Source organism: Arvicanthis niloticus, chromosome 1 (genome assembly GCF_011762505.2).
Source record: "Arvicanthis niloticus isolate mArvNil1 chromosome 1, mArvNil1.pat.X, whole genome shotgun sequence".
Classification (NCBI taxonomy): domain Eukaryota; kingdom Metazoa; phylum Chordata; class Mammalia; order Rodentia; family Muridae; genus Arvicanthis; species Arvicanthis niloticus.
This window is the reverse complement of record NC_047658.1, coordinates 80,394,927-80,420,901: the sequence shown is the minus strand read 5'-3', so window position 1 is coordinate 80,420,901 and position 25,975 is coordinate 80,394,927. Positions and strand designations below refer to the sequence as shown.

Here is a 25,975-nt window from a genome sequence, read left to right as displayed (position 1 = left end):
CATCCAGGCTCCTTGGGGACATGCCAGGAACTACAAAAAAAAAAAAAAAAAAAATCAACATTTTTTTTTACTTATAAAGATAATAAATGATAAATCCTTCAAATGACAGAAACATTAAATATATTCTATTTTAAATACTTTGAATAGAGGACTTACAGATTTAATTCAGTATTTACTGAACAGATATATATAAATGGCCCCAGTAGCATCTTCAAATAAAGCCTGCAGTACACAGGACCCAGAGTCACCATGGAGTGAGGCATGTCCCCTGGGCTTGGTTTGTAGACAGGAGGTGAGACACCTACCAGGCAAACGTAGGGAAAGAGCTTTGGTCTTTGGAGTGAAACCATGAACCACAGTGGAAAAAAAAAAGGTTAGTCTTCAATTTGGGGAATGTTTGGTAGATTTGGAAAGTGGAAGGGTGTGGGAGCCCCAGGCAGGTCTCCTGGCTATCCTCCTGCCTCAGTCTCCTAAGTGCTGGGACTGCAAGCGTGTGCCACTGCACCTGACTAGAGTCTTTCTTTAGGAAAACATAGGGTGACAAGCAGATGTAAGGAAATGGCAAAGGAGATCCAAAAGAGCCCAGCACGGAACGTACACAAAGCGTTCTTACGATAAATCAAGGACTAGACCACGGTAGTCAGTGAGGTCCAATTCCAAACTGGAGCAGGATATGATCAGAGATCCTGGCTAAAATAAAGTGTGACATCAACATTCTTCCCATAAAAGGAACATAACTGCAGAGACACTTGTCATAAACCTGAGTTCACGAGAGGCTGAGCATGAAGGAAGCACAGGGTCCGAGAAAGGTGTCCATAGGACCCAGGAGACAATGAAAGCCACCACTGCTGAGCATGAATGAGCGAGTGACCAGAACTGATTCAGTCGCATCAGAAAATCTAAAATGTAAGACTATAAAAATCGCAAAACAACAGAGAACAGGTACAGCAGAAGACTGTTAGACACTTGCCTAAGTAAGGCACGGGGTTGGGGGTGACTCTGCCTTCCTTTTAAGGAAATGGAAGGCAAGGTTAAACAAACAGCTGGTGAAAGTATCCCATTGCAATAGCAATCTAACAGAGGAAAAGTAACTGAAATAGGGGATATGGAGCAGGAATATGGAGTATTCATTTCTCAAATAAACAAGCATAACCAATCATGCTCCATCGTGAGACAGAGCAGACATTATGTACATGTCAAACAAAAAAAATTAAATAACTGGGGGCTGGAGGGGCCTCAGCCATCCAATTCACAATGGTCAGTTCACAACCACCTGTAACTCCAGCTCCAAAAATCCAATGCCTCAGGCCTCTGCAGGCAGCTGCACGCACGTGCATACATGGGGGTCAAATGCACACACACACAGAGACACATGATTTTTAAGAAAAAAAAATTAAACCCAACCCAAAACAGGTCAGACTCTAGATTTAAGAGCTTCTAGATCTAACTCTCAGTTGCTGAAATTCAACACAGAACAGAGAGCATGATCAACTGTACTATGTGATGCAGCTGTGGAATCCAGATGGAGCTGACAATGAGGAAGACACCGGAGCGCTCGCTCCCCCCACCCCTCTCTCTCTCTCTCTCTCTCTCTCTCTCTCTCTCTCTCTCTCTCTCTCACACACACACACACACACACACACACACACACACACACACACACACACACGTCACAGAGGGAGTTCAAGGGTCAGCAGATCCTTACCTTCTCCCTTGTCTGTGGCAGGAACCCTTGCTCACGGGTATATGCTCCAGGCTAGCCGACCTGTGACCTAGAGACTCTCCTGCCTCCAGCTCTCACATTGCTGGGCAAATGCTGCATTTCCAGGCACTTCCTTATGTTGCCTCCTCCAGCTTTATGTAGCTTCTAAAGATCAGAACTCAAGTCCTGGTGCTTGTGTGGCAAGCACTTTACCCACCCAGGCATCTCCACAACCCCACAGAGTTTTAAGAAACAGCAACCAGGCCTGACCTGTCGGTCTTGCTTGAACCCTGATTTGAACAATTTAAGTAGAGGAAACATTGATGAGGCAATCAAGCTGCTCTGAGTGGCGATGCTAAGCAGTTATTAAGGAGCCAGTGTGACTGTGACATTGTGCTTGGTGGGATGTGAGATTTTTTTTAATGATTAAGTGTGTGTGCATGTACATGTGCCATGTGTATATGTGTGTGCATGTGTACGTGTGTGATTGCGTGTACTTGTACACATGTAAGGGTGTTTCTGTGGTAATGGGGTATATGTACCTGAGCACAGGCGCTTGCAGAGACCAGAAGAGGGCATGGGACCCCACAGAACTGGAATTACAAGCCAGACGGGGGGGGGGGGGGGTAGTGGGAACAGAACTACAGTCCTCTCCTGAGAGAGCAGCAAGCGCTCTTAACTTCACAGTCATCTCTCCAACTCCACCCACCCCACACCCAGTGTTTTTTTTTTTAAAGCAATCACTGTAGGAACACATACTGAAACTTCATAGATGAACCTGTCTGCTTAGATGAATACAGAAATGCTTCAAGACAGAGTTGGAGAGGTGTCAGAACAGGACTGCAGCTGAGTAGCAGAAATGGCTCAAGGGGTGGGGGGAGGGGGCTTTCCCTGACCTCTGCTAGGCTGCACTTTCTCATGACTGAAAATCTGAAACAGAATAGAAACAGGAAAGTCAGACAGCAAAGGCAATGGGCAGCAGTTCGCTTCAGGGTGGCAGTGACCACAGTCCTAATTACAAATAGCATTGTTCAGGAGGCACCATGACAATCCTTGAAAGCCCATAAATGTCCATGGCACAGGTAAGAGTCAACGTTCCTCTGGATCAACGAGGCTCCCAGAGTGGAATATTAGTCAAACTCTCAAGTGCAGCAGCTGATGAAAATCACAAGTTGTTGTCTTTACAAAAACACTGAGTGCTGTGATCTATAAGCCAAGAACTCCAGTACAACAGAAGGACAGATCCCCCGACCCCAGGCATTTCTGGTGAGGAGAGACAGAGATAAAGACAGAAGGGGGGGGAGAAAGAGAGAAAGAGAAAGAGAGAGAGAGAGAGAGAGAGAGAGAGAGAGAGAGAGAGAAAAGAAGAAGAAGAAGAAGGGAGAAGGAGGAGGAAGAAGAAGAGGAGGAAGAAGAGGAAGAGGAGGAGGAGGAGGAAGGAGAAGGAGAAGGAGAAGGAGAAGGAGAAGGAGAAGGAGAAGGAGAAGGAGAAGGAGAAGGAGAAGGAGAAGGAGAAGGAGAAGGAGAGGAGAAACCACTGAAGTGGGAGAAAAGTCAGGCCTGGCAATCTGTAATCCCAGAGCTCAGAAGATGGGAGAAGGATGATGCACACTTGAAGCTAGTTTAGGCTAACAGCAAGATTCTCAGAAGAGGGGTGAGAGACAAGAAAGGGAGGAGAAAGAGTGAAGGGGATGGGGCCTGAGCAGGAACTCCAGCAAAGAGGAAAGCTGGGAAGCCTGAAACACACCCCTTCCCCAGTGGGGACATCCAGATGGGAAAGGTTCCATCTTAGTGGGACTGAGACCTGTGGTGGAGGGAGCAGGAAGCTTAGGAAAGTTGGAGGGACACACAGTGAAGCTTCCTGATGGCTGGCTGTGTGGTTTCATGGGCCTTACACCCCCAAGTACTATTCCTCCCCTACTTTTCAGGGGAGGACACAGTGCCTGGCCTGGGTCACAGTGTCAATAGCAGAAAGGGCCTGGACCTATGTTTGATGACATGGACATTCCTGTCAAGCTAATTTGCAGAAGCCCAATAGTGAACTAAGCTGGGGTCACACCAAAACTCTACAATACAAGCATCTAAAACAACTGGGAAGAGGGCTGGCTGAGACAGAGGGAAAGACAAGAACCCACAACTGGCAAGCAAAGACCCCAATCACCAACAGACCTAAGAAGAGCTGAGCAATACAGTTACAAACCTTTCTCTCTCTTAAAACCAAGGCGTCAAAGATGAATACCACCCTCTTCCCCACCCCATCTCAAAGTTCATCCTCTGAAAAGCAGGTGATAGCCCAATGGGAAGGTGGGGGAGGAATTCATCAAGGTTACCTGGGGGTACCCTATCCCAGCAGGAGTCATTTACATAGAGCGGCCTTGGGGGAACTGAAGGCAAGCCTCTAGACTGCCAGCCTAGAGACCGGTGGGGCAGAGCAGCCTCCAGCTTCCCAAGCACACCTACTCCTCCCCCACAGACTATGGGAAGCAGACAGACCCCTTGCTCTCATTTCCAATGGCCAGTCCTAAAAAACTTAAAGCCAAAAGCTAGAGTTGACCTTTGCTCTTTCCCTGCCAGACAAACAGAAGGCTCCTCTGAACCACACCCAACTGTTTAAGATCTCAGCCACTTGTTTATACTCAAGATGGAGAAAATGCAACTTACAGAGATAAAGTATCCATCCTCTTTCCAAGGCAAAACCTTTAACAAAGAAGTCTCTTTGTTTCCACATCAAGGACTACCTTAACTCATTCAAATTCCACAATAAAACCTGATAGGTGATAGGTAATCCTAAATCTTTTGTTAGCCAGCACATCTAAGAACAGGCAGTGTGACCTTGGAAGGCTCAGAAAACCTTTGGAGCTTCTTCACAAGTCTCAATTACAAATGGAGCTTTTTACATTTGAATGGCTGGTGTTTAAGAACTGGCTTAAAACAGAGCATACCTCCCCTTCCTACCCAAATTCCCACTGGGATGCCCGTGAATTATCACAACCAAAATGACCAGGAGTGAACTGGCCTTAGAAGTGTGGGTTCCGTGGGCTCCCAGATTCAACTCACATACTCAGGCAGCTCCAGGGGCAGACCCCAGCATCACCCCAGACCTAAAGCCCTGTAGTTGGCTGGCAGCATGTTGGAGAGCTCACCTTGAGTCCCATCCACAGAACAAACCTGAGGCCACAGAAAAACCAATGACAGAAGATTCCCACCCCAAACTCCCTGACTACCTCCAACACCCTCTGCCAACAGCACCAACGGAGGACGAGTTCCTGGGCTCAAAGGCCAAATCCAGAGGCTCCAGTCTCCCTCAGACCTCACACACTGAATTGAATACAACAACGAGACAGAACAGCCAGATAAACCCCAGCACTGCCGGGTGTGGTGCCATACACCTTTAATCCCAATGCTCCGGGAGGCAAAGAACCAGGTCTGCAGAGTGAGTTCCAAGCCAGTCAAACTACACAGGGAGACCCTGTCTCAAAGACAAACACAAAAGACCCACTAGCACTAAATGAATTCATACTGACTTTTGGTATGGGGCAAAGATTTCTTCCAAACATTCCTCAGACTCCACCCCATTTTCTCCACCCATGTGTGGGCACTAGTCCGGTCTTCCTCAGAACCAAAGGCACTGGAAGCCTCAGGACCCCTATTCCTTCCTTCTCCTGTCCAGACACTGTTCTTTCTACCTAATAATAGGGAGTTGACCAGTCTCCATGTGCTATCTACCACATCCTTTCAACTAAAGTATTCTGAAAGTAAAGCAGGGTGCCAAGACAAGGCACACTGAGAAGAAGTATGAAACTATAAACAGTGGCCACAGTGTTAAGGAGACAATTAGGATGGGACTGGAGGACGTAGGAACAAGAAAAGCCCTGTGAATGGTAAGAAAACTGGAGAGTACAGAAGTTGAAAGCTCAGCTATCAATTAAAATGACTTAGACTCCTTCCCCCCACCACCCCCACCACCACCACCTTACAATTTACAAACTGGATATGGCATCGGGCAAGCTGCCCATGTGCTGTCCAGAGGTGACTTCATCTTCTACTTGATTCTTCATGATGTCATTTCACTAGATGCCATCAAGCTTATGTTACGAGCAGCTGACAAGAGTGTTGGCCTCGCAGGCACAATTCCCTGGTTTAGATCGCAACACACAAGGCAGAGGCAGGAGGATCAGAAGCGCAAGGTTACCCTTAGCTATACAGTAAGCAAGTTTGATGCCTACCTGGGCTTATACATAAGACCCTGCCTCAAACAAAAAATAAAAAAGTAAGTTTAACCAGTAACTACAAGGGCATATATCATTTGGGAGCCAAAAATTCAACATTACTAGCATTTAGTAAGTAAAAGATTTCCCACACTTTGTTTTGAGACAGGATCTCATTAAATAGCTTGGATTGGCTTGGAACTCAGAGATCTGCCGGCTTCTGACTCACAGGGCTCAGATTACACTAGGAGGAACCCAGGTCTTTGGTACATGCTGGGCCAGAACTACTACTAGGCTACACTCAGCCCAATATGCTCCATTTGACATACCCCTGTGGCTTCATTTAAAAGCAGTGGTTCTCAACCCCTTTGCAGTTGCATATCGGATATTTATATTACAACTCATAACAGTAGTAAAATTACAGTTATAAAGTAGCAACAAAATAGTTTTATGGTTAGGGGGTCAGCACCACCAAAGAACTGCTTGACAGGTTGAAGGCGGCTGCTTTAAAGGATCTCTCTGGGTCTTCTTGTCCCTTCTTCACCAAACCCAGCAAACTGATATAAGCTCATTAGGTCTAAATACTAACTGCTTGAACCACCACCAAAACTCAAGGGACATGGCAGAGGTGCAACAGAGGGCAGTCATCCCAAGTACATTACTCTGACCACACAATTCACATTGTGAAACCTAACCTTTGAGAGTATACAACATACTGTCTTCAGGAAAGCCAAGGAGAGGGCACTGTCCGGTTTTGAAACCTTGCTGTCCCCCTGTGCCTGAAGGCCTCCCTCCGGCCCCACCACTCTCCTCCCTGAAACATTTTTAGTTTTAACTTTTTTCAGACTGGGAAACCTGACTGAGCAGCACACCCTTCCACGCATGGCTTCTTAAGAGATAAGGAAAGGAAGCCGATAAAATGCAGGTGGTCCCTGGCTCAGGCTCCCACAGAGCAATCTAACTGCTTAGCCAGAGTGACCTAAAAACTCAGGGTCAATGACACACCCTGAGCAGAGAATCTGAATAGACCAGGACCAGTTAGATAGAACAGCTGACTTCAAAAACTACCCACGTGAAATTGTGAAAGACTTCAAAAGAATAAAAAAAAAAAACAACTCAACAGGCAATTTGGCTTCCCAGGGAGTCCTGCAGTAGGCTCTCTTCTCCAGGAAATACCTGGAATTAGGTATTTAGGCTAACACTTAGGCTAACAAAAGTCCTGTCCCCTTAAATATACAAATAGCAAATAAACAGAGAAAAAAGCTGCACCCCGCCCCCATCAGCACCTGAATTAGCATGTGAAATGTGGGGAAGCAAAGGACCAAGAGTACAATCTGCAGTCTTTGGGAGCACAAGGGCCAGGCAGCTAAGAGCCACTCCTGCAGCCTGCCTGAGAGCAGCCGCTGACCAGTGGAAGCATCACTCCAATGCCTAACCCCATTTCAGGTGAGGAAATGGAAGGCAGTCTGCCTTAAGTAGTCTCAGAGTTTTGAAGAAGGCCAGAGTTTGAGGCTAGCCTGGTCTACATGAATTCCAGGTCAGCCAAAGCTACTTTAATAAAAACTAAAATTACAAAGAGAACAATAAAGTTAGACATAAGCTGTGGCCCTCTCTGCCTCCCAAAACTAGGTTCCAGGTCTAAGTCCCTTTGCACTGTCTTCCTAAGGAAATGGCCCCTTCCAACGGTCACCAAAAGAATTTACAGACATCAAGCTCAAATCAAAATCAGGAAGGGAGACTCAAAAGGCCTTTCTTTTGGAAAGATATAAATTACCTATTTTCTGAAGAATTTTCATTTAATTCTGATTACCACTTTGCAAAGGTAAGTCCAACTATTACATATTTACTGACGGACTCCTCCACATACTGCACTGGGGAGCGTGATTCCAAGCAATGAAGGCAGAAACTTTGCAGAGCTGCTTATTTACTAAGCTGTGCCTGGATGAGACCCCGGCTTTCGGGGGAGCCACCTGCAGGCTGACCTCCAGGCAATCCCTAGAAAGTCTGATCTGTCAAGACTCCAGTGAGTACTTCACAGTTAGTTACTACCCAGTGAACCTGCTCTACAGATTTACAGATAGTAAAGGAGTCAAGGAAAGCATCCCAAGAACTGAGGCAAGAGGATTATGAAATCCAGGACAACTTGGGCTATACTAAAAGACCCTGCCCTAAAAGGAGAGGGGGGAAGGGATGGGAGAGGAGAGGAACCATCCCGAGGAAGATGCCAAAGACAGAAAGGTCATAGTAACCATGACAGTCTAGAATGGCCTAAGTCCACACAACCGCACTCCTGGTAATGACATTCTTAGGTGTGCCTACTACTTACTGACTTGTCTCAGGATAACTGCATGCGATCTATTGGCTCTGAAGAGTATCTGAAAGTCAAGTGGCCAGCCACAAGATTCTCCCTTTCATGCACATCCCAACTTACAAAACCCTCAAGCTGGCTGGGGATGTATAGGTTGGCTGGCAGAATGCCTACTGTCAACAGTAAACCCAGGGTTCCGGTGTCAACACCACATAAACCTGGAACAGTGACACATGCCCACAATCCCAGCACTCAGGAGGTGGGAACAGGATGGTCAGTTCAAAGTCATCCTCAGCTTACAGAGTGAGTTACAGGCCAGACTGGGATCCATGAAATAAGAAAGATGAAAACCACCTCCTGGGCTGAGGATATGACTTAATGGAAGTATGAGAGAAGGGGGGGGAGGGGGAACTGATGCTTAGTTCCACAAAAGTGAAAAGAAAATAAAGATTTGTCCTTTAGAACTTGGTAAGTTCGGGGCTGGAGAGATGGCTCAGCAGTTAAGAGCACTGACTGCTCTTCCAGAGGTCCCGAGTTCAATTCCCAGCACCCACATGGTGGCTTATAACCACCTATAATGGGATCCGATGCCCTCTTCTGGTGTGTCTGAAGACAGCTACGGTGTACTCATATACATTAAATAAATAATTCTTTAAAAAAATAAGAATTCCGTAAATTCAATACACATACCTTCCCCACTGGCTTCTCACTACCTCTGCATATCTGCCTTGGAGGGGCCCAGAGACTGCTCACTGGCTGTCTTTTCCTGATCACCAAGCCACACTGTCACTTTAAATATACAGTCGAAAGCAGCAGCTCTAAAGATCTGGATGAGCAAGTGCCCGAGAGTTAAGGAGAGGAAGCACGGAAACGTGAGGACTAGAAGCTGAGCACCGTGGTCCCTGTAAGTCTGATTTAGAGCTGCCGTTGGCTTTTCCGACCCCTCAGTGCTCAGATGCACAGGAGGAGCTCTAGAGCATATCCACTGGAGGACCTCAGCAGCCAGAGCGGTTCTGCTCTAAGCCTTAGGAATCACATCTGGAAACAACTAACAACTACTGGCCTCTCCAGGGGAGTTGGTGATGCCAGACACAGAGAGGCCGGTCTGCTTCTTTCATACAAAAAGATGGGCCAGTAAGATGGCACACACAATCAATAATAATAAGTATTTCTTTAAAAAGTAGAACTTTGTACATTGTTTAATTCCAGGAAGATTCCTCTAAATTCCTAGGCACAGATAACTGAGAAACCACTTATTCTGACTCTTATCACAGGTTTAAAAAAAAAGAAGAAAAAGAAAGAAAGAAAGACAGACAGACAGACAGACAAATAGAACATAGTCCCCTGTCCTGAAGAGATGTCTTCAGAGGTCTTCTAGGATCTCAGAACTCTAAGGAAACCAGCCCTTCAGGCTCTATGGCTGGCTGATGCTCATAGTATAGGCAGAAGTAGAGGCTAACCAGGATGTGAAGCAGAAGTCATGAATCAGCCTCTAAATGGGTCTGTGTGCCCTCAGTTACAAATTCAAATGTCAAAATGTGAAAACAGGTGAGGGACCTGAAGGGTGAGGGTGCACACACAGGTGGGAAGGTGATGGGAAAAGGGTCTCACCATAGCTTTCCAGGCAAACTGAAGCAAAAATATGTGCTCAGCAGCTGATAAGCCAGTGGTCATGTGCATGGATGGCCAAACATCCTAAACCAGGTAATGTGTGCACAGAGCCCAGCAGCTCCAGCAAGCTCATCAATGGGGTGATTCTGACTTGCATTCAACTTTGCTGGACACCTAAATGATATTCTAGAAGCATTTCTTAACAATTCCTGGTTAAGAAAATAAGCTGCTCCCCGTCTCCAAATCTCTGGCCTTTTCCAGATATACACTGTCATTCACTTTTGCACTCTGTGATGAAGGTGATAAAAAATTAGGTTAAATTTTCAGGATGTATAACAGAAACCTTTTATCATACACTAGAAACATCAGCAATGTTATCTCATCAATACGTAAAACAAAATTGGACTCTGAATTAAGGGAACCCTTAGCTCTACCAGTATAAAAATGAATACTGGCATCCTGTTTTCTGCTGGTAACAGCAACCAACACAGGCCAGCACCCTCATCCCTTCAGCTGATGGGAAACTGACTTTAACCACTATTGTCTCAGAGAGGCTCTGAGGTGAGGAGGCAGTGATGGGGGAAAAGGACTGAAAGAAATCCTTCCAGAGGAAACACAGGCTCACAATGGTTTGGGAATCAGGCCCCAGCACACCCCAGCCCGGGTGATGGGTAATCTGAAAAACAAGGCATATCAAAGTGCTATTGATAAGCTGAGTCAGTAGACAGCTTATCTGAGGCCCTCATGGACCATATGGTGCCCCAACTTCTGCTGCCTGTTGCTGCCACAACAATAGACTCGCCTGCCCAGAAAGCACTGTGGTGGGACAGAAGCTCAGCAGCAGAGGCATGTCGCCCGGCTATGGTGTTTACATTTTATTTTGTGCTGTTAGCTTTGTGTGTCCCCCAGCGGGGGCTTGAAACACAAACCACACGCTTCATGTCAGACACCAGGGCTACCTGCAGAATATACGCATATACATGGAAGTGTGCTGTATATGCGCCAGTGGATGGGGACAGATCAGGTGAACAAGAAAAGCAGATGTCAATTTCAGAATTAGAACATGGCTGGTGGGGGAGGGTGAGCAGGCAGGCTCCCAGCTAGTGCAGGAGCAGACAATGCTCTTTTCTCAAAAAACACTCTGGCCAGGCGGGCCTCTGGGAGTGGCTATTTAAAACACTTGGCTTCTTTTATTCCACCACCATGGAAGTGAATTCAGTTCTTCGGAGCCAGAGCAAATGAAGTCATTTGGTTTCTGTGGGTTCTCTATGCACTTCGGCAGCAGTAGGAATCGCGCCATCAAAGCTGTCCTTCCCTCTGTTTTCCTTGAAAAAGCCAGTAAGGTCACAGCAAAATTCTAGGATATGGGGCTCTGGAAAGGATGCTGTCAAAGCCATCGGGAAGTCATGGTGTGAAGGCAAACAGGTATCACCTTCCAAAAAGGCTTGGGTTGGCATGAAGGACTGACCACGACTCTTGTCAAATGAATTTATAAGTATTTTTTATGTCTTCTCAGAGATTTTCCTGTCTTTGCAGATGATCATAAAATATTCATTTATCTAGTAAACTACGTATTAAAGAAAAGACACTGGTTTCCAGTAAGAACTCTGCAGCTACAGTGTCAGGTGACATAAAAGCTGCCCTACGATGCAGGTCCTCAAGGTGGTTCAAACGCAAAAATGGGAGACAGAAAGCTCTCTCTCAATATCTACAACAGAGCTTGTGAAGAAAGATACTGGTTTCATCTGTGACACCATCCCCATACCTAAGTGGACAACATTCTTGGATGAACTTCTCAAATTTTCTTAAACAGTCTCAGATTTTTTAATCTCCTTTTAAGTTAAATTGAGATTGCACTTGGACTCCATCCAAGAGCGAAGCTGAACTGAATTATGATAATTAGAAAGCTGTGCCTATAATTTTTTTAAAGAAGGCAACAGCGTTGGATGTATTTTTTTTTTAAAGTTCATGCCAGAGAATATAAGTTCAGAATGTTCTCACGTAATTCACATTTTCCACCATTATGAGCAGTTTCTCAGTTTACCTATCAGTATTGCTGTGTATTCCCAGGCCTCAGTGCTATAGTACACACAAACCTGTCAGATGCCTAGACGCTCCCAGGACTTCCCCCTGCAGAGCTGGATGCTCAACTTCTTCAGCAGTAAATTAGCCTACGTTGAAGTCAAGCTCACTTCCCAACATCCTGCCTTTCCCCATTAAAAACATGTTAATACAGGGTTGACATGTGGCTCAGTTGTTACAGGGGTTGCCTATCATGCATGAGACTGGAGTGTGATCCCAAGCAAGGGTATAATATAAACCCATCGTGGTGACACAGCTCTGTATTCCAGCACGTAAGCAGCACAAGAATGAAGATCGTGAGTCCAGGATCTTGCTCAGCTACACAGTAAACTTAAGGTCTGGTACATGGGACCTGCTTCAAAAAACAAACAAAAATCTAATGAAATTGTATGACAGAGCCTTAAAATCTAGTGTGAATAAGAAAAGAACATAGAAAATACCAGCTTGAATGGGGGCGTGGTTACACAGCCCTCCCTTGGGATGCCACAAAACTGAAAAGACAGCTTTCTCTGAAATACTAGTCCCATTATCCGATCAGAAGAGGACACACACACACACACACCCCACAAGGGCACACATCCATTATCCCCACCTCCACTCCAGCCTGAGGAAACCATGCTGAGACAATTGTGTAAGTGAACAAAATGGGAACTTGGGATCAGGGAGTAGCCCACCCTCTAGGCAACACTGATCTGATCCCTGCCCTGCAAAACCAAAACTTGCCATTTGTTTGGACCAAGTGAAAAAAAAAGCACATTTCAAAACTCTCCTACTCTGCCCTCATGCAAAGGTGGAACATTTCTAAAGAAATGATCCCATCCCAACCTCAAGTTCAAATGTGAACCAGCATCAAGGAGAACCATGGCAGAGAACCTTGAAGGACAGGCAACACACTTCACAACTTTGAAACTGAATAAAAAAAATCCTCCCAAAATGGAGACCCAAATATTCCAACTTTACACACTATGCCCCAGAGGCCAGAAGGGTGGAACATCCTGTTCAGCTATGCACAGTAGCCACACAACAGGGTCTAAATGAGTATCTACCAAAAAGCCCAGCCCTGAGCCAGTGCTAAGGACCTGAATTGCTTTATCACCTTGAGGAACAACAAATAAAACATATTAGCACTACATGACTTAGGTTCCTACATGAAGGTAAGATGATCTGAAGCCTCTATAGCTAATAGAAGAAAGGGCAGCACACAGCTCCAGACCATAATGGCAGCCATCCCCAGTGCCCAAGCAGTCAGCCACAGCGGATATTGGTCAACAATATATTTTTCTTACGGAATTCAGAAGTAGGATATAAGCAGTCTGCAATTCCAGTCACAAAACTCTAATAAAAGAGAAACCTGCCTTAATTAGCAAAAATGATGAAAGCTTTCTTGCAGTTTGGGGAGAAAGCTGAGCACTTTTTTCAGGTAGTATTTCTTAAACCTATGAAGGGGGGGGGGGAAGACCCTACTCAAAAATTGTACCGCTCAACAGATTCCGAACCGCTGTTACTCGGAAACACACACACATATACTACTTCTGTTTTCATATGCCCTTTATGGAGAAACAGAACCAAACACCTAAAATGGTAGCTTCGAAGCAAGGGCCCTAATGTCTCTGCACAGATATGGCTATTCTTTTTAAGCCCACTGGATCGTACACAGTTATCTACATGGACCTCTGGAGTGATTAAGACACCATCACAATTTCTATTTGCAAGCAGTTTAATTATACTCACAATTAACCCATAACACAAGCGATTAGAGAGGAAAGTAATCCTACAGATGTTCAGGCTCTTCTTGTACAAGCATGGATAGGGGATCTATCTCCAAAGCCAGCAACAATGTCCTAATGCTAACAGCCTGTCTGTTTCATGGTTGGGAGTCTCCATTCCCTCAACTGCTCTTGTTATATACCTTTGCACAGACAGTATGATGCCAAACACAGTCTAGGCAAAGATAGTTCCATAAAGATATACCTTCTTACATTTGCTTCTGTGTATCACCAGAACCAACTAAAATCAAAACTAGTTATGCACTACTGAACTTAAAAAAAAATCTATCTTTTTCTTAGTTTTCTGTCTTTTTCCCAAATCAGAAGATGCCAGAATCCAAAATATATGAACATATAATCTCAGCTGTATGCAGCAAAGAGGGGGAGAAAAAGCAGGAGGGGCAGGAAGCCAGGTCCCCACCAGGTGACCCATGCAGGCCCACCCTCACAATTTTAGTGCTATAAGGGAAGCACACACTGTATGTACAGTACAAGAGTTATTCATTCAGTTACTGCAGCCTGGGTCAGACTATACTACAATGTCTGCCTGCTTCAAATTAAAGGTCACTAACTATATCCATGTCCTGGTGAGTCCTGGCCTTTGCTTGTATAAAATCTCCAATAATCCCAGAATGTTCCCTAGAATTTATAAAGAATCCCAGGAAGAAGGAATTCACACAAAGATTCTTTCTCCCCCTCCTTCCCACACCGCCCCCCTTTTTAAAACTCTTCTGTAAAGGCAAAATGTCTCTCTGACTTTGTTTCAAACTTGTTTTTAAAAAATAAAAAGTATTCTAATATTTCCCTAAATCTTCAATTTAAACAATACTTGCTATTAAACAGAAAATAAAATGGTTTACTGAGGACACGAACAAGACTCAGTAATGGAAGACAGCTTATCAGCTCATTTTTTATACAAACAACAAATAAAAGAACTGCAAACTCTGTTGAAAACCTGAAACCTAAGAGTCCAACACAGAGTTACACATTCAAAGAAATACTACACAAAAATATCTTATGACCATTTATGGAAATACTGAGATTAGAAAAATATGCCTTTCCCCCTTAAAATCATCAACAATTTAAAACCTTGCTGTTGACAAAGGTTCAGCTAAACGCATTTGTCTTTCCGGAGTCACGCTGTAACTGGGTCTACTGTTTCCTTCTAAAGAGGAAAGATTCTTACCAAAGTTGGATCTAAGTCTGGCCCTTATAAGCATTCAGATGTGCCTGGGCCCAAAGTTCCAGCTATTCACAGAAAAGCGCAGACTCCGCTGAAAGGCGGAAGCCCCTGGCACAGTATGTACAGCCTGAGGACTATTCCCAGCCCCAATCTCAAGGCAGATTAGCCCCCACACAAGAGCTCAGGCTTGCACAGACAAGCTACCCCTTGGCTCCGGGTAGATCGAGTCTCCCTAACGGGAAGGATCTGTCCACCCGGGGAACCACCTGCAGGCACTCTGCACACTCTAAGCCACCAGACCACCTAAACTCCCAGAACGAACCCAGACTACAAGGAGTAAAGGAGACTGATATTCTGTTACTTTGCTTTATCTGCAGGAATTGAAATATTTTCCTTTCACTATTTTGAAATATGATCGTATTTACAGACCTTTTTTTGTTCCAAGGACCTCGGCTCCTTTCAAATGGCGCTATTTTAAACCCGGCCTTTCTACACTACCGATTCCTGGAATATCTGTCTGTAAGTTTCCAGCGCTGAGATCAATTTGCATTTCTGTAAATCACAGACAGCTTCTAAGAACCTAACAAGCCTCCTAAGAAACGCTGGTGGCTGGTATTTCATTGTTTCATAAATATTTTTATACGGGTGACACCATTCAACTTTAAATAAATCCTTTAAAAGAAAGACGATTAAACACCGAGGAAAAACTAGTCTGGGTTTTATTTTCACGGGAAGAAGATAAGTGAAGTCTAAGCCCATTATTGTTTTCCACTTCTTAAAATGTAGCTTTGATTTTAAAAAATGCATTAAAAAAGAAAAAGGAAACTCCTAGAAGTTGAACTTTCTTTCAAACGGGCCTCTAGACTTTGAAAACAAGTGGTGCTGCCGCGAACAAAGGCTAAAAGTGTCCCCAGATTTTTTTTTTATTTTTTTATTTTTGCCTTCCTGGGGATCGTTTCTCCTCCAATAAACAAACAAATCCCCCAGTATTTCCTACCGAGGGGAAGTTTTCCAGGGAGAGTCTACTCCCGGGTTTGGTGGTAAGTGCGACTCAGTCTTTTTTGGACACAATGTTTCTGCTGACTCCTGAAAATTTTCCACTTGAATGTGCACTGGAGCGGCGGCGGCGGCGGCGGCAGCTCTGGAGAGGCGGCAAGGGCGAGAGAGCCCTCTTTCATCTCCCGGGAGGAGGAGCCCGGATCGGCGCGGACCCCGAAGGGGCCGGGCGCCGGGGGAGTCACCCGGCTGCAGGCTCTAGGCTGCGCGCCGGACGCTCTCCCCACCCGCGATCGCGCCGAATTCGGCTCTTCTCAGACAAGGAGCGAGGTGCGCGGGAGAGGGACGCTGGAGAGAGGGGCGCGCAGGAAAGGCGAGCGGGGCCGCCTGTTGCCGCGCGGGGTTGCGGCCCAACTTGCAGGGCGGCGGGGCCGCTCCCCTTCGGGAGCCGCACACAAAGCACCGATCGCGGTGACGCCTAGACAGCCCGCGCCCCCGAGTCCGCCCCGCGCGCAACTTACCTCGGCCGCACGAGCGGGCGCGGCAAACTTCGGGGCGCTGGGCCGCCGCCCCCGCGCTACTCCAGCCTGGTACTCCCCGCGGTACTCCCCGCGCCCGGCAGCCCCAGCCCGGCCTCGCCGGCTCCCGGGACAGGCAGGGCGCGCCGGGGCAGCTGCCCGCACTCTGGCGACGCTGCGCGCTGGGGGGTCAGCGCATGGCCTGCGCCCCGCCGCGGCCGCCCCGGGCCCGGGCCCCGGAGCGCGGACTCCCCGCGAGCTGGAAGCGAGTGTGCGAAGTGCTGGGGGGCGCCCGCGGCGGGCGGCGGGGCCGCGGAGGCTCGGCTCGGCTCGGGCGGCGCGGCGCGGCGCGAGCGATGCGAAGAATGTGCGGAATGAGGACAGGAATGAAATGAACGCCAGGACCGAACTCGCTCCGGAGGGGTGGGGCCTCGGTGACGTCATGCCGCCGGGCCCGGGGAGGGGCGGGGCCTGCCGCCGCGGTGACGTCATGGTGCGGGGCGGGGCGCGTGGGGCGGGACTTGGCGCCCACTGGGGAGCGAGCCGCGCGCGATGGCGCGCGCTCAGGGCTTTGTGCGGTACGAGGCGGGGCGGCCGTGTACTAGTAAGGCAGGGTGTGCGCCCTCCGCCTGCTGTGTCTCAGTTTACCCCCTTCTGATGTGCGCAGGCAACGACGCTCTCAGGCTGGAAGGGAGGTTGCTCTTCAGGAAACTGAGGCCGGAGTGGGCGGCTTCCCCAGCCCGCCACTCCTCCTCAAGCCGTTTCGCTTTACCTAAGTTCGCGGCGCTCGCGCAAATCCTGGGCTTTGCAGACTCCGGGTTGGAGCGTCGCGGAGTCCTCGCTTGTCTCCTGCCCTGTCTTTCTAGAAGTGGAGTTCACTCTTGCTGCGAGTTGAATCTCCAGAAATTCTGCACTCGGTTAAATAAAATAAAGTCTTTCCTGGCTGCAAAAAGCAGCTTCGCGCCGTCCCTTTATGAAGAAAGTAAGAATCAATCATAAACGGTTTGAACTGTGTTTTTGGAGTGGACGGTGCCGCAGAACTTCAGAAACTCGGGTAAAGTTAACGGTGGCTGGGACAGACATGCTGGCAGTTTGGGCCGGTTGCAGCCCGTAGTTTCCCAGAAAAGAGACGGCCCTTCCCGCACCGGGACTTCCTTCTTTCAGCTCTGGCTTCAGAACAAACTAATGGCGCCTGTTTTGTGCCGGAGGATTCCTGGAGCGTGCATAACTCAGGAAAGCGAATGGGACTCACTGTGCGCGTTTGCTCGGAAACAACGTTTACCAGTGCGTTTTTAAGGCAAAAATATCTTTCACTGATGCATTTTTAAAATTTTATGTCAAGAGAATTGAAGACTCCCATACTGTTGTAAAAAGTAATACAGAGTCATTCTTTGTTCACTTTGCCCAGCTCTTCCCCACACCATGTCAGCCAAAATTATATCCCAGTCGGGGTATTAATTTTCAGGCAGATTTTCCAGATCAACTTGTGCACATCAGTGTGTATTTGTTTAATTCTATACATTCTATAATTTCTCACCTGTGTAGATGTCCACCACAATAAAGTACAAATGTGTATTATTTCTAGTTAATATGCAGTAATGTGACAGGCTGACAAGAAGAACCCCATGCACCTAGACAGAGTATTAGGAAATACACTATTTTCTAATAATATAAAGGGACTATTTTTCCTTTAAAACTCTGGCAGGTTTATCTCTTTTCCAGATAACCTCCCATACCACCACCGAATAAAGTCGGAGAGCAGAAGCTGGAGAAATGGTTCAGCGGTTAAAAGCACTTGCTGCTCTAGCAGAGGACCAGACTACTGTTAGGTTCCCAGGACCCACATGATCGCTTTCAGCAGTCTGTAACTCCAGTTCTGGGAGCATCAGGCACAAACATGGTGTACATACATACAGGTAAAATATTCATATACATAAAAAATAAGAGTTTTTTAAAGTTTGATAGCAGAGCCAGCCTACCAGTGGGTAAATTTCTAAACCAGCATTTTATCTTGCCCATGACAGGCTGGTTACCCTTCAGACTCGAGTCGCTCCTGGCAATTCAGTGTTCTCTCATTTCTACTAAGTTAGGAAATATTCCATGGCCAAACATCCAAAGCTATTCATGATATGCAATAACTCCTTGGCCTGTACTTACTACAACTAATTTTCATCAACACACACATTCTTTGATATGTATGCTAAAAACCTTTTCTCCAAGGAAGTCTGTTCAACTGAAGCCAGGCACAGTGGCAATATAATCCCAGCATTCAGGAGGCTGAGGCAGGAGGATCTGCGGTGAGTTTGAGGAAATCCTGAACTAAAGAATTAGATCCTGTTTGGAAGAGAAGGGAGAGAAAAAAGAAAGGGGGGGGGAAGAGTTGGGGGCAGGGGAGACTGGTTAACTAGATGTCTCCTTCCCATGACCCTGAAACCACTTGGTCCAGCTATGGCATGTGTATTTGGTCTGTTAGTTCACAGCATCTGTGGGTTTGGTCAGGCTCACCTGTATGAGATAGTGACTAGGTCTCATTCAGCTAAGGTTATTCTGTCTAGGACCTGCTCACGAATGGGAAGTCCAGTGTCATCTCTTTACCCATCTATCCCATACTTTGTGCTCTCCTCATCTCCCCATTGATCAATACACAGGACCTATGAGTTTCAAGCTATGAGCAGATGAACCCATCTGAGGGTGGAAACAGCAGCTGCCACCTGCTAACATGATAGCAGTTTTCATTAGTCGAATTCATTCTTAGCCTCTAGTATTTTGCACTTTACCATCTCAATTTTTCCCCACTGCACCTGTACAAAGTAGTAATTCTTGCCCCACTTTATACAGATGAGAAACGAGATACAGGGACAAGCAGGGGATAGATAATAAAACCTAAATCCAAACTCTTTCTGATTCAGATTTGAAGCCTGTGTTTCTAACTCCTGAAAAAGATAGAAAGCACTACTGTGCCGGGGACTGTTCTAAGTATTGCCCCTGCATTGCCTCACCTGACCCACTCTGTAGGTACTGTTTTTTAAGATTTTATTTTATGTGTATATGGAGGGGGAGTGTTAATGTGAGTACAGTACCTACAGAGACCAGAAAAGGGAGTGAGATTCCCCTAGAGCTAGCGTTAAAACAGTTGTAGTCTGCACCCTTTGGGCACTGGAAACTGAGAGCAGTAAGCACTCTTAACTGCTGAGCCATCTCTCCCAGCCTTGAGCTAAGTACTTTTATTATTATCATTTTATAGACAAAAAGCTGAGAACCAGAGAAGTAAGATAACTTGGCCTGGGTTGTGTGCTTAGTAAATACAGACCAAGACTATAAACTCAGGCAGTTCCACTTGAGACTCCGTGCTCTTAGCCATGCCTCTCAGGATCCCCAGTGCAGCACTCCACAGAATTTAAAAGACCGGTGGCCTGAAGGGCCCCTGACTGCAAGATGTAGCAACCTTACACTATCTAATGATACAAGAAGTCCATTTCCCTTAAGCCTTCCCCAGAAAGAAGCTAACTGCTAACTTGTAACACATAAGAGACAAGGTAAGACACTGACACATCTTCCTGAGGAAGATATTCCCAGTCCTCTGAGTTGGTAGAACTCTGAGAAAGGGCATGGCCAAGAAAGTTACTTCTTTCCAAGCTGAAATACATTGTAACAATAATTTGTTTCTACTAATTAAGCTCTTTCTTTCTTCCCTTCTTCCTTTCTTTCTTTCTCTTCCTTTCATTTCTTTTTCTTTCCTTTCCTTTCCTTTCCTTTTTTAAGACATGGTCTTACTAGATAACCCTGGCTGACTTGGAATGCACATGTAGACTAGGCTGGCCTCAAGTTCACAAAGATCCACCTGCCTCTGCCTCACCCCACCACCCTACTATCCCAGTGCTGGGATTAAAACTTGTACCACCATGAATATCACATCCAACTTTTTTTCCTTTTCTTTTTCTTTCTTTTTCTTTCTTTCTTCCTTTCTTTCTTTTTTTTTTTTTTTTTTTTTTTTTTTTTTTTTTTTTGAGACAATCTTGTAAATAGCCTGAGATGGCCTTAAACTTGCTATGACCTTGAATTTGAGATCCTCCTGCCTCTGGCTCTCAAGTGCTAGGATTAAAAGTTTAAACTAGTACTACTTGGCTATTTTATTTTGTATGTCTGGTATTTTGCCTTGCGTGTATGTCTGTGTACCACTTGAGTGTGTGGTGATTGAAGAGACCAGAAGGGGGCATCCAATCCCCTGGAACTGGTTATGAGCTACTGTGTAGGTGCTGGAAACTGAACCCAGGTCCTCTGGGACAGTCATAAATGCTCTTACCAATGAGCCATCTCTCTAGTCCTAAATCCATACTTTTTAAAAAGCTTCAGAATACATACCTATATGCCACTTCTTCCCAGGGACCAGCAGCTTCACTGAGCTTTGAATTTTGGCCCTTCTGATTACAAAAAGTCCTTTCTGCATCCACTATTCTGGGTCTTCAGTTTCAGATGGGCTCTTTCCCTTCAGTGTCCCTATCCTCTCTTTCACTACTGGCCTTGTGAACGGAGCTGCTAGTGCCACTGTCTCTTAGCCTCACCTCCCACTGATTCCTCAGCCTCTGCAGCTGGGCTCATCTACTCCATCCATTTATGGTCCTATGTCTCATCCAGGACCTAGTCAGTTGTGATTGCCACCTCTCTGTGACCGCTTCCTCCTTTTTTTTCCTGTTCCCAGGGATTTTTCTGCTCGATTTCCTCTGAGGATTCATTCTCTTGTAGTTAGCTTCACAGTTTGTAGTTGTGCATCATGGACTTCCTGCTGGCCTTGCTTTATATCCCTTATCTCACTCCCATGGTCTCAGTTACTGTATGTTTGTTGTCATTTGACCATACAGGAGTAATCTTCTCCCCCATCTCTCCCCCTCACTCTGGAATGCCAAAGGTGTCTTCCAAATCTCTTGCTTGGCACCACCATCTGACTATCTCAGAAACACCTCCGACAACCTGTGCAGAACCACGACCTCCACTGTAGACTCTACCTTCCCTAGGCATTTGTCATCTCCTAGACAATTCACAGAAAACTAGATGCCAGGTTTGATACAACCCCTCCTACTAAAACTCTTCAAGAGTACCTGGCAACTTTAAGAATGCAAGGTTCTTCTAAGGCCCTGAATGACCTGACCTCCGAATGTATATATTCAGGCATCTTACATTCCTTCCTTCTATATGTTTTCCCATGCTGGGTCACTTTTAATTTCTCAGATTAGTCATTTGCCTCTAGGGTGTTTAGCTCCTTAAAATAGCTTTCCCTCTTTTACCTAAGGAATCCTCTCCAAATGATGCTTCATCAAAACACGTCTTTCTGAGCCTCTCTATGATGAACTATCGTATTGCTTACTTAAGGTTGTATGACAAAATCTCTCTAAAACTTACATTTTGAAACAATAATAATCACTCGTTATCAATTCCTGTTTATGGGATAGGTGTTTAGAAATGGCTTAAATAGGTAGTCCTGGTTGGTGGTCTCATGAGAAACTTCTAGGAAATGGGGGGAGGGGGGCTCAATTCAGTGGCCAGTGAACTTCAGAGACCTTCCTATCTCTACCCATTCCACTCCCAACTGCCTAGGGCTGGTGCTACAGCCACATGCCCCTGTGCCTGGACTTTTCCAGAGGGTCTAGGGATTCAGACTCAGGTCCTCATGCTTTCCTGGCAGACATTTTATTGACTAAGTCACCTTCCCGGCCTGGTACTGAAGTTTCTAAAGCCAGATTGTTCACCTATGTGGCAGGCACCTCTTGGCCATTATGAAGGACCCCAGTTTCTCTCTGCATTAGCCTCTGCACATGTCCTGAGCTTCCCTACAGGTTGAATTGACTTCAAAATCAAGAAATGGGCAGATAAGACAGGGGTAAATGGAGGGAGGGAGAGAGGGAGGGAGGAAGCAGGAAAGGGCTACATCCTTTTAGATACTCTAACCCCAGAAGTTGCAGAGCTTCATTTCTGCAATATTCTGTCCACTAGAAAGAAGTGGGTCACTTAGACTCTGATCACACCCAGTAAGAGGGAGCAAGATCCACCTCTTAGAGAGAGAGTGTGTGGCGCTTAGATAGGAAACTTTTTCCTGGCATGCATAAGTCTCTGAGTTCCAGTTCCATGCCCAGTACACATGAGTGTACACACACACAATGAGTGTACACACACACACACACACACACACACACATTTTTAAAAATGCTTTTCAAAGAATTCATTACAAAGACTTCTACCAACTTTATCCACCATGATCATGGGGAACACTTGACACTCCCATATAGAATAAATATGTTATAGCTATATGCGATGCCTGAAACAGCCGATGTAGACTGACATATGAGGATCACTTAGAACTCAAAGTCAGCCTGGGCTAAGTATAGAACACAGATGGACCACTAAAGGACTATGTTTTCTCCTCCTATCAGTCTTCTGAGCTATTGGTCTTACTCTTAGTCTCTAAACCAAATAATCACCTGCCCAAAACCCACTGAACATAAGACTAGCCAAGGATAACATGTCTCTTACCCTCCCCCCCACCCCCAGCTCAGAATAGCCCATCTCTGCAGGGGCTGGAGAGGTGACTCAGTGGTTGAAAACACTTGCTGTTTTTCTAGAAGACTCCAGTTCAATTCCCAGCATCCATATAATGTGGCTCGCAACCACCTGAAACTCAAGCTCCAGGGGACCCAATATTCTCTTCTGACCTGTGCTCATGTGCACATACCAAACACAGATATACACATAAGTAAAAATAAAAATTAACATACTTTTTAAAAATCGGTGCCAAAAGGTCTCAAGTCAGTTCTCAAATATCATATTTTACTGGGCAAAGCAAGTCACAGTGATGGGCTGGCTGCAACTCATAATAGCCTGCTGTGCATTTTATAAAAACCTGGATTGGACAAACTGAAGGCTCCAAATGCAAAGGAATGGTAAGGAGATGGAAATACTCACTCTGAGCTGACCAGGATACTGAATACACAAACTGCAGCAACACAGGGGATCTTGCAAATACAGACACATATTAATGTATGCATTACATATTTTCAAAATGTATTCATTGATTCTTGAGGCAAGTTCTCTTGTAGTTCATGCATGTTGTATGGTTAAAACTAGATCCTTCTCACCTTCTCCTTTAATTTTTACATCCTCAATCCACCCCCAGCCCACCTCATTTGCTACTTGCAGACGCCTATAAATGGCTGACAAGGCCTGTTTGGTCAGTTTTTCTTTAAATATTTGAGTGCTTACACAAGTCCACACAAGTACCAACTATTCAAAAATCTCCGTTTCAACATAGTTTTTTCTCTTTTTTCTTTTGCAAAGACTTTCTTCTACCTCTTTATTTCAAGAAAAGAAAACATTAAATATTTTAAATTTTTAGATAACTGAGAAAAGCACACATAGGAAAATAAATACCATCCATTGCACATCATACACTTTCCACTTAGTAGTTAGGAAATAAATTAGACTGTTCCTCCCATACCACACATAGATTACTGTAACCAAGCCTGGGTTCACCACTCAGAATTGCACATTGCTAGTATCTTGTCATATTTGCTTCTAGACAAGTGCTTATAATTTCTTTTATATATTTTTAAAAAGATTTCTATACATTTAAATATCTTACTTATGTGTATAAAATTTTTACATGCACACATGTATGTGCACCACATGCATGCCTGTTGAATCACCTGGAACTTGGATCATGGATGGTAGGGAGCCATCATGTGGGCGATGAGAATTGAACCCAAGTCCTCTGCAAGAGCAACATGTGCTCTTAACTACTGAGCCATCTCTGTCTGCATCCCCTTGTGCTTATATTTTCTGGGCCCACTATAGAACATAAAAGAAAGACCACATATTCTGTGGCTAACTTTAGAAGACAAAGATCAATGCTACCTTCCAATATTGACAAATACATGGTCATGATGAAAATTTCAAATCAATCGTTTGTTTGTTTGAGACAGGGTTTCTCCGTGGTGTAGGCTTGGCAGTCCTGGAACTTGCTCTGTAGACTGGGCTGGCCTCAAACTCACAGAGATCCTCCTGCCTCTGCCTCCCTAGTGCTGGATTAAAGACATATGCCACTGCCGCCCTGCTCAAATCAATATATATATATATATATATATATATATATATATATATATATATATATATTGAAATTAGGTCTCATGCAACTCAGGCTGGCCTCAGACTCACATGTTGGCAAAGGTGACTTTGGACTTCTTATCCTTCTGACTGTACCTTCCAAGTGCTAGGATGACAGATTTAATGCCCAACTGGGGACTGATCTCAGGGCCTTGGGACCCCTGGGCAAGGTTTTCACCAACAGAGCTCTACACCTAACTCCTAAGGGAAATTATTTTTAAATGACTTTTTAAAAAATATTTGCTAATTTGTTGTGGATGTACTATGAATAAGACACATATATGTGGTGATCAGAAGACAACTTTCTGGGGTTGTTCCTCTCTTTCCACCATGTGAGTCCCAGGTCATCAAACTTATATGGCAAGTACCTTTACCCACACTAAGTCATCTCACCATCCCTAAAGGAATAATTTTTTAAGACTAAATTTACCCCTCAAGGAATGATTTTTTTTTAAAGACAAAATTTGCTAAATAGCAACAACAATGGATTTTGAATGAGAATTTTACTAATGATGTTGTGATCAATGATTAATATACTAACATACATGTAATTTATAAATAACTATATTTTTCACACAAATTTATTTTCCTTACCTCGATTTTACGAAAATTGCTAGTAACGTTAAAATATGATTGCTGTTGTTGTTTGAGACAGAATATCATTCTGTGGTCTCAGCTGGACTGGAATTCATGGCAATCCTCCTGCCTCAGCTTCTTGAGTACCAGAGTTACAATTTGAGCCACCACACCTAGCTTAATACTATTGTTAAAACCCATCTTTTGCACAGAATGAGTTCTTTATATTGAATTTTCAGCATTGTTTAATGCTGCACATGGTAAAGTCCTAGTCTCCAGGGTGACACTCCTGGGATGGTGGAACTTGAAAAAGGAAGGGCTAGTAGGCGGTCCCTGTCCCTGTGGCATGGCTTTTGTGTGATAATGGGTTCTGGGTCCCTTCTTTTTCCTTGCTTTTATTTCGTTGCCAGGAAGTAGCTATTTGGGCTCTAACACATGCTTCTGATATTCTTGCCACGAGATACAGTCACAGGCCTAAAAGCAACAGGATAGATAGAACGGGCTATAAATTCTGAAAATGTAAGCCGTGATTGACCTTTTCCATTTGTAAGATAATTTACTGTCTTAGATGTTGATGTAACTAAGACCCTTAGTAATTATAAGCCCAGTCTTCTCTCTTTTGATGACTGTTTTGCAGTCGTTGTAACTTTAGATACTTTTCAGATTTTTGTTTGTTTTTATTAATTTCAGTTTGCTTGTTTATTATTTAAGAGATGTATGTGGTGCTGGGATTGAACCCAGGACCTTGGGCATGCTGGGTAAGCACTCTACCACTGATAGCTTGTTTAGTTTGTGTCACTTTGGAGCAGAGTCTCTTAGAGCCCAGAGTGGCCTGTATGTATAGGCAAATGTGACTTTGAACTCCTGATCCCCC

The 25,975-nt window shown here is 45.2% G+C and overlaps 2 protein-coding genes across 5 annotated transcripts in view; one reads left to right on the top strand and one right to left on the bottom strand.

Moving 5' to 3' along the window:
• Tead1 (TEA domain transcription factor 1) overlaps positions 1 to 16,881 on the bottom strand; it is a 223,269-nt gene extending 206,388 nt beyond the window's left edge. For all 3 annotated transcript variants that reach the window (XM_076941024.1, XM_076941035.1, XM_076941030.1), the window contains exon 1: positions 16,378 to 16,881. In XM_076941024.1, coding sequence (XP_076797139.1) covers positions 16,378 to 16,866 — 489 coding nt within the window. In that variant the 5' untranslated portion in view covers positions 16,867 to 16,881. The remainder of the gene's footprint in view (positions 1 to 16,377) is intronic.
• Positions 15,074 to 25,975, top strand: part of LOC143443642 (uncharacterized) — a 65,208-nt gene continuing 54,306 nt past the window's right edge. Inside the window, exons 1-2 of one of the 2 annotated variants that reach the window (XM_076941040.1) lie at positions 15,081 to 16,186; positions 17,042 to 17,963. In XM_076941040.1, the coding sequence (XP_076797155.1) occupies positions 15,931 to 16,186; positions 17,042 to 17,373 (588 nt within the window). In that variant the 5' untranslated portion in view covers positions 15,081 to 15,930 and the 3' untranslated portion in view covers positions 17,374 to 17,963. Of the gene's footprint in view, positions 16,187 to 17,041; positions 17,964 to 25,975 lie in introns of those variants that run through there. The other variant, XM_076941046.1, reaches the window with a different exon arrangement.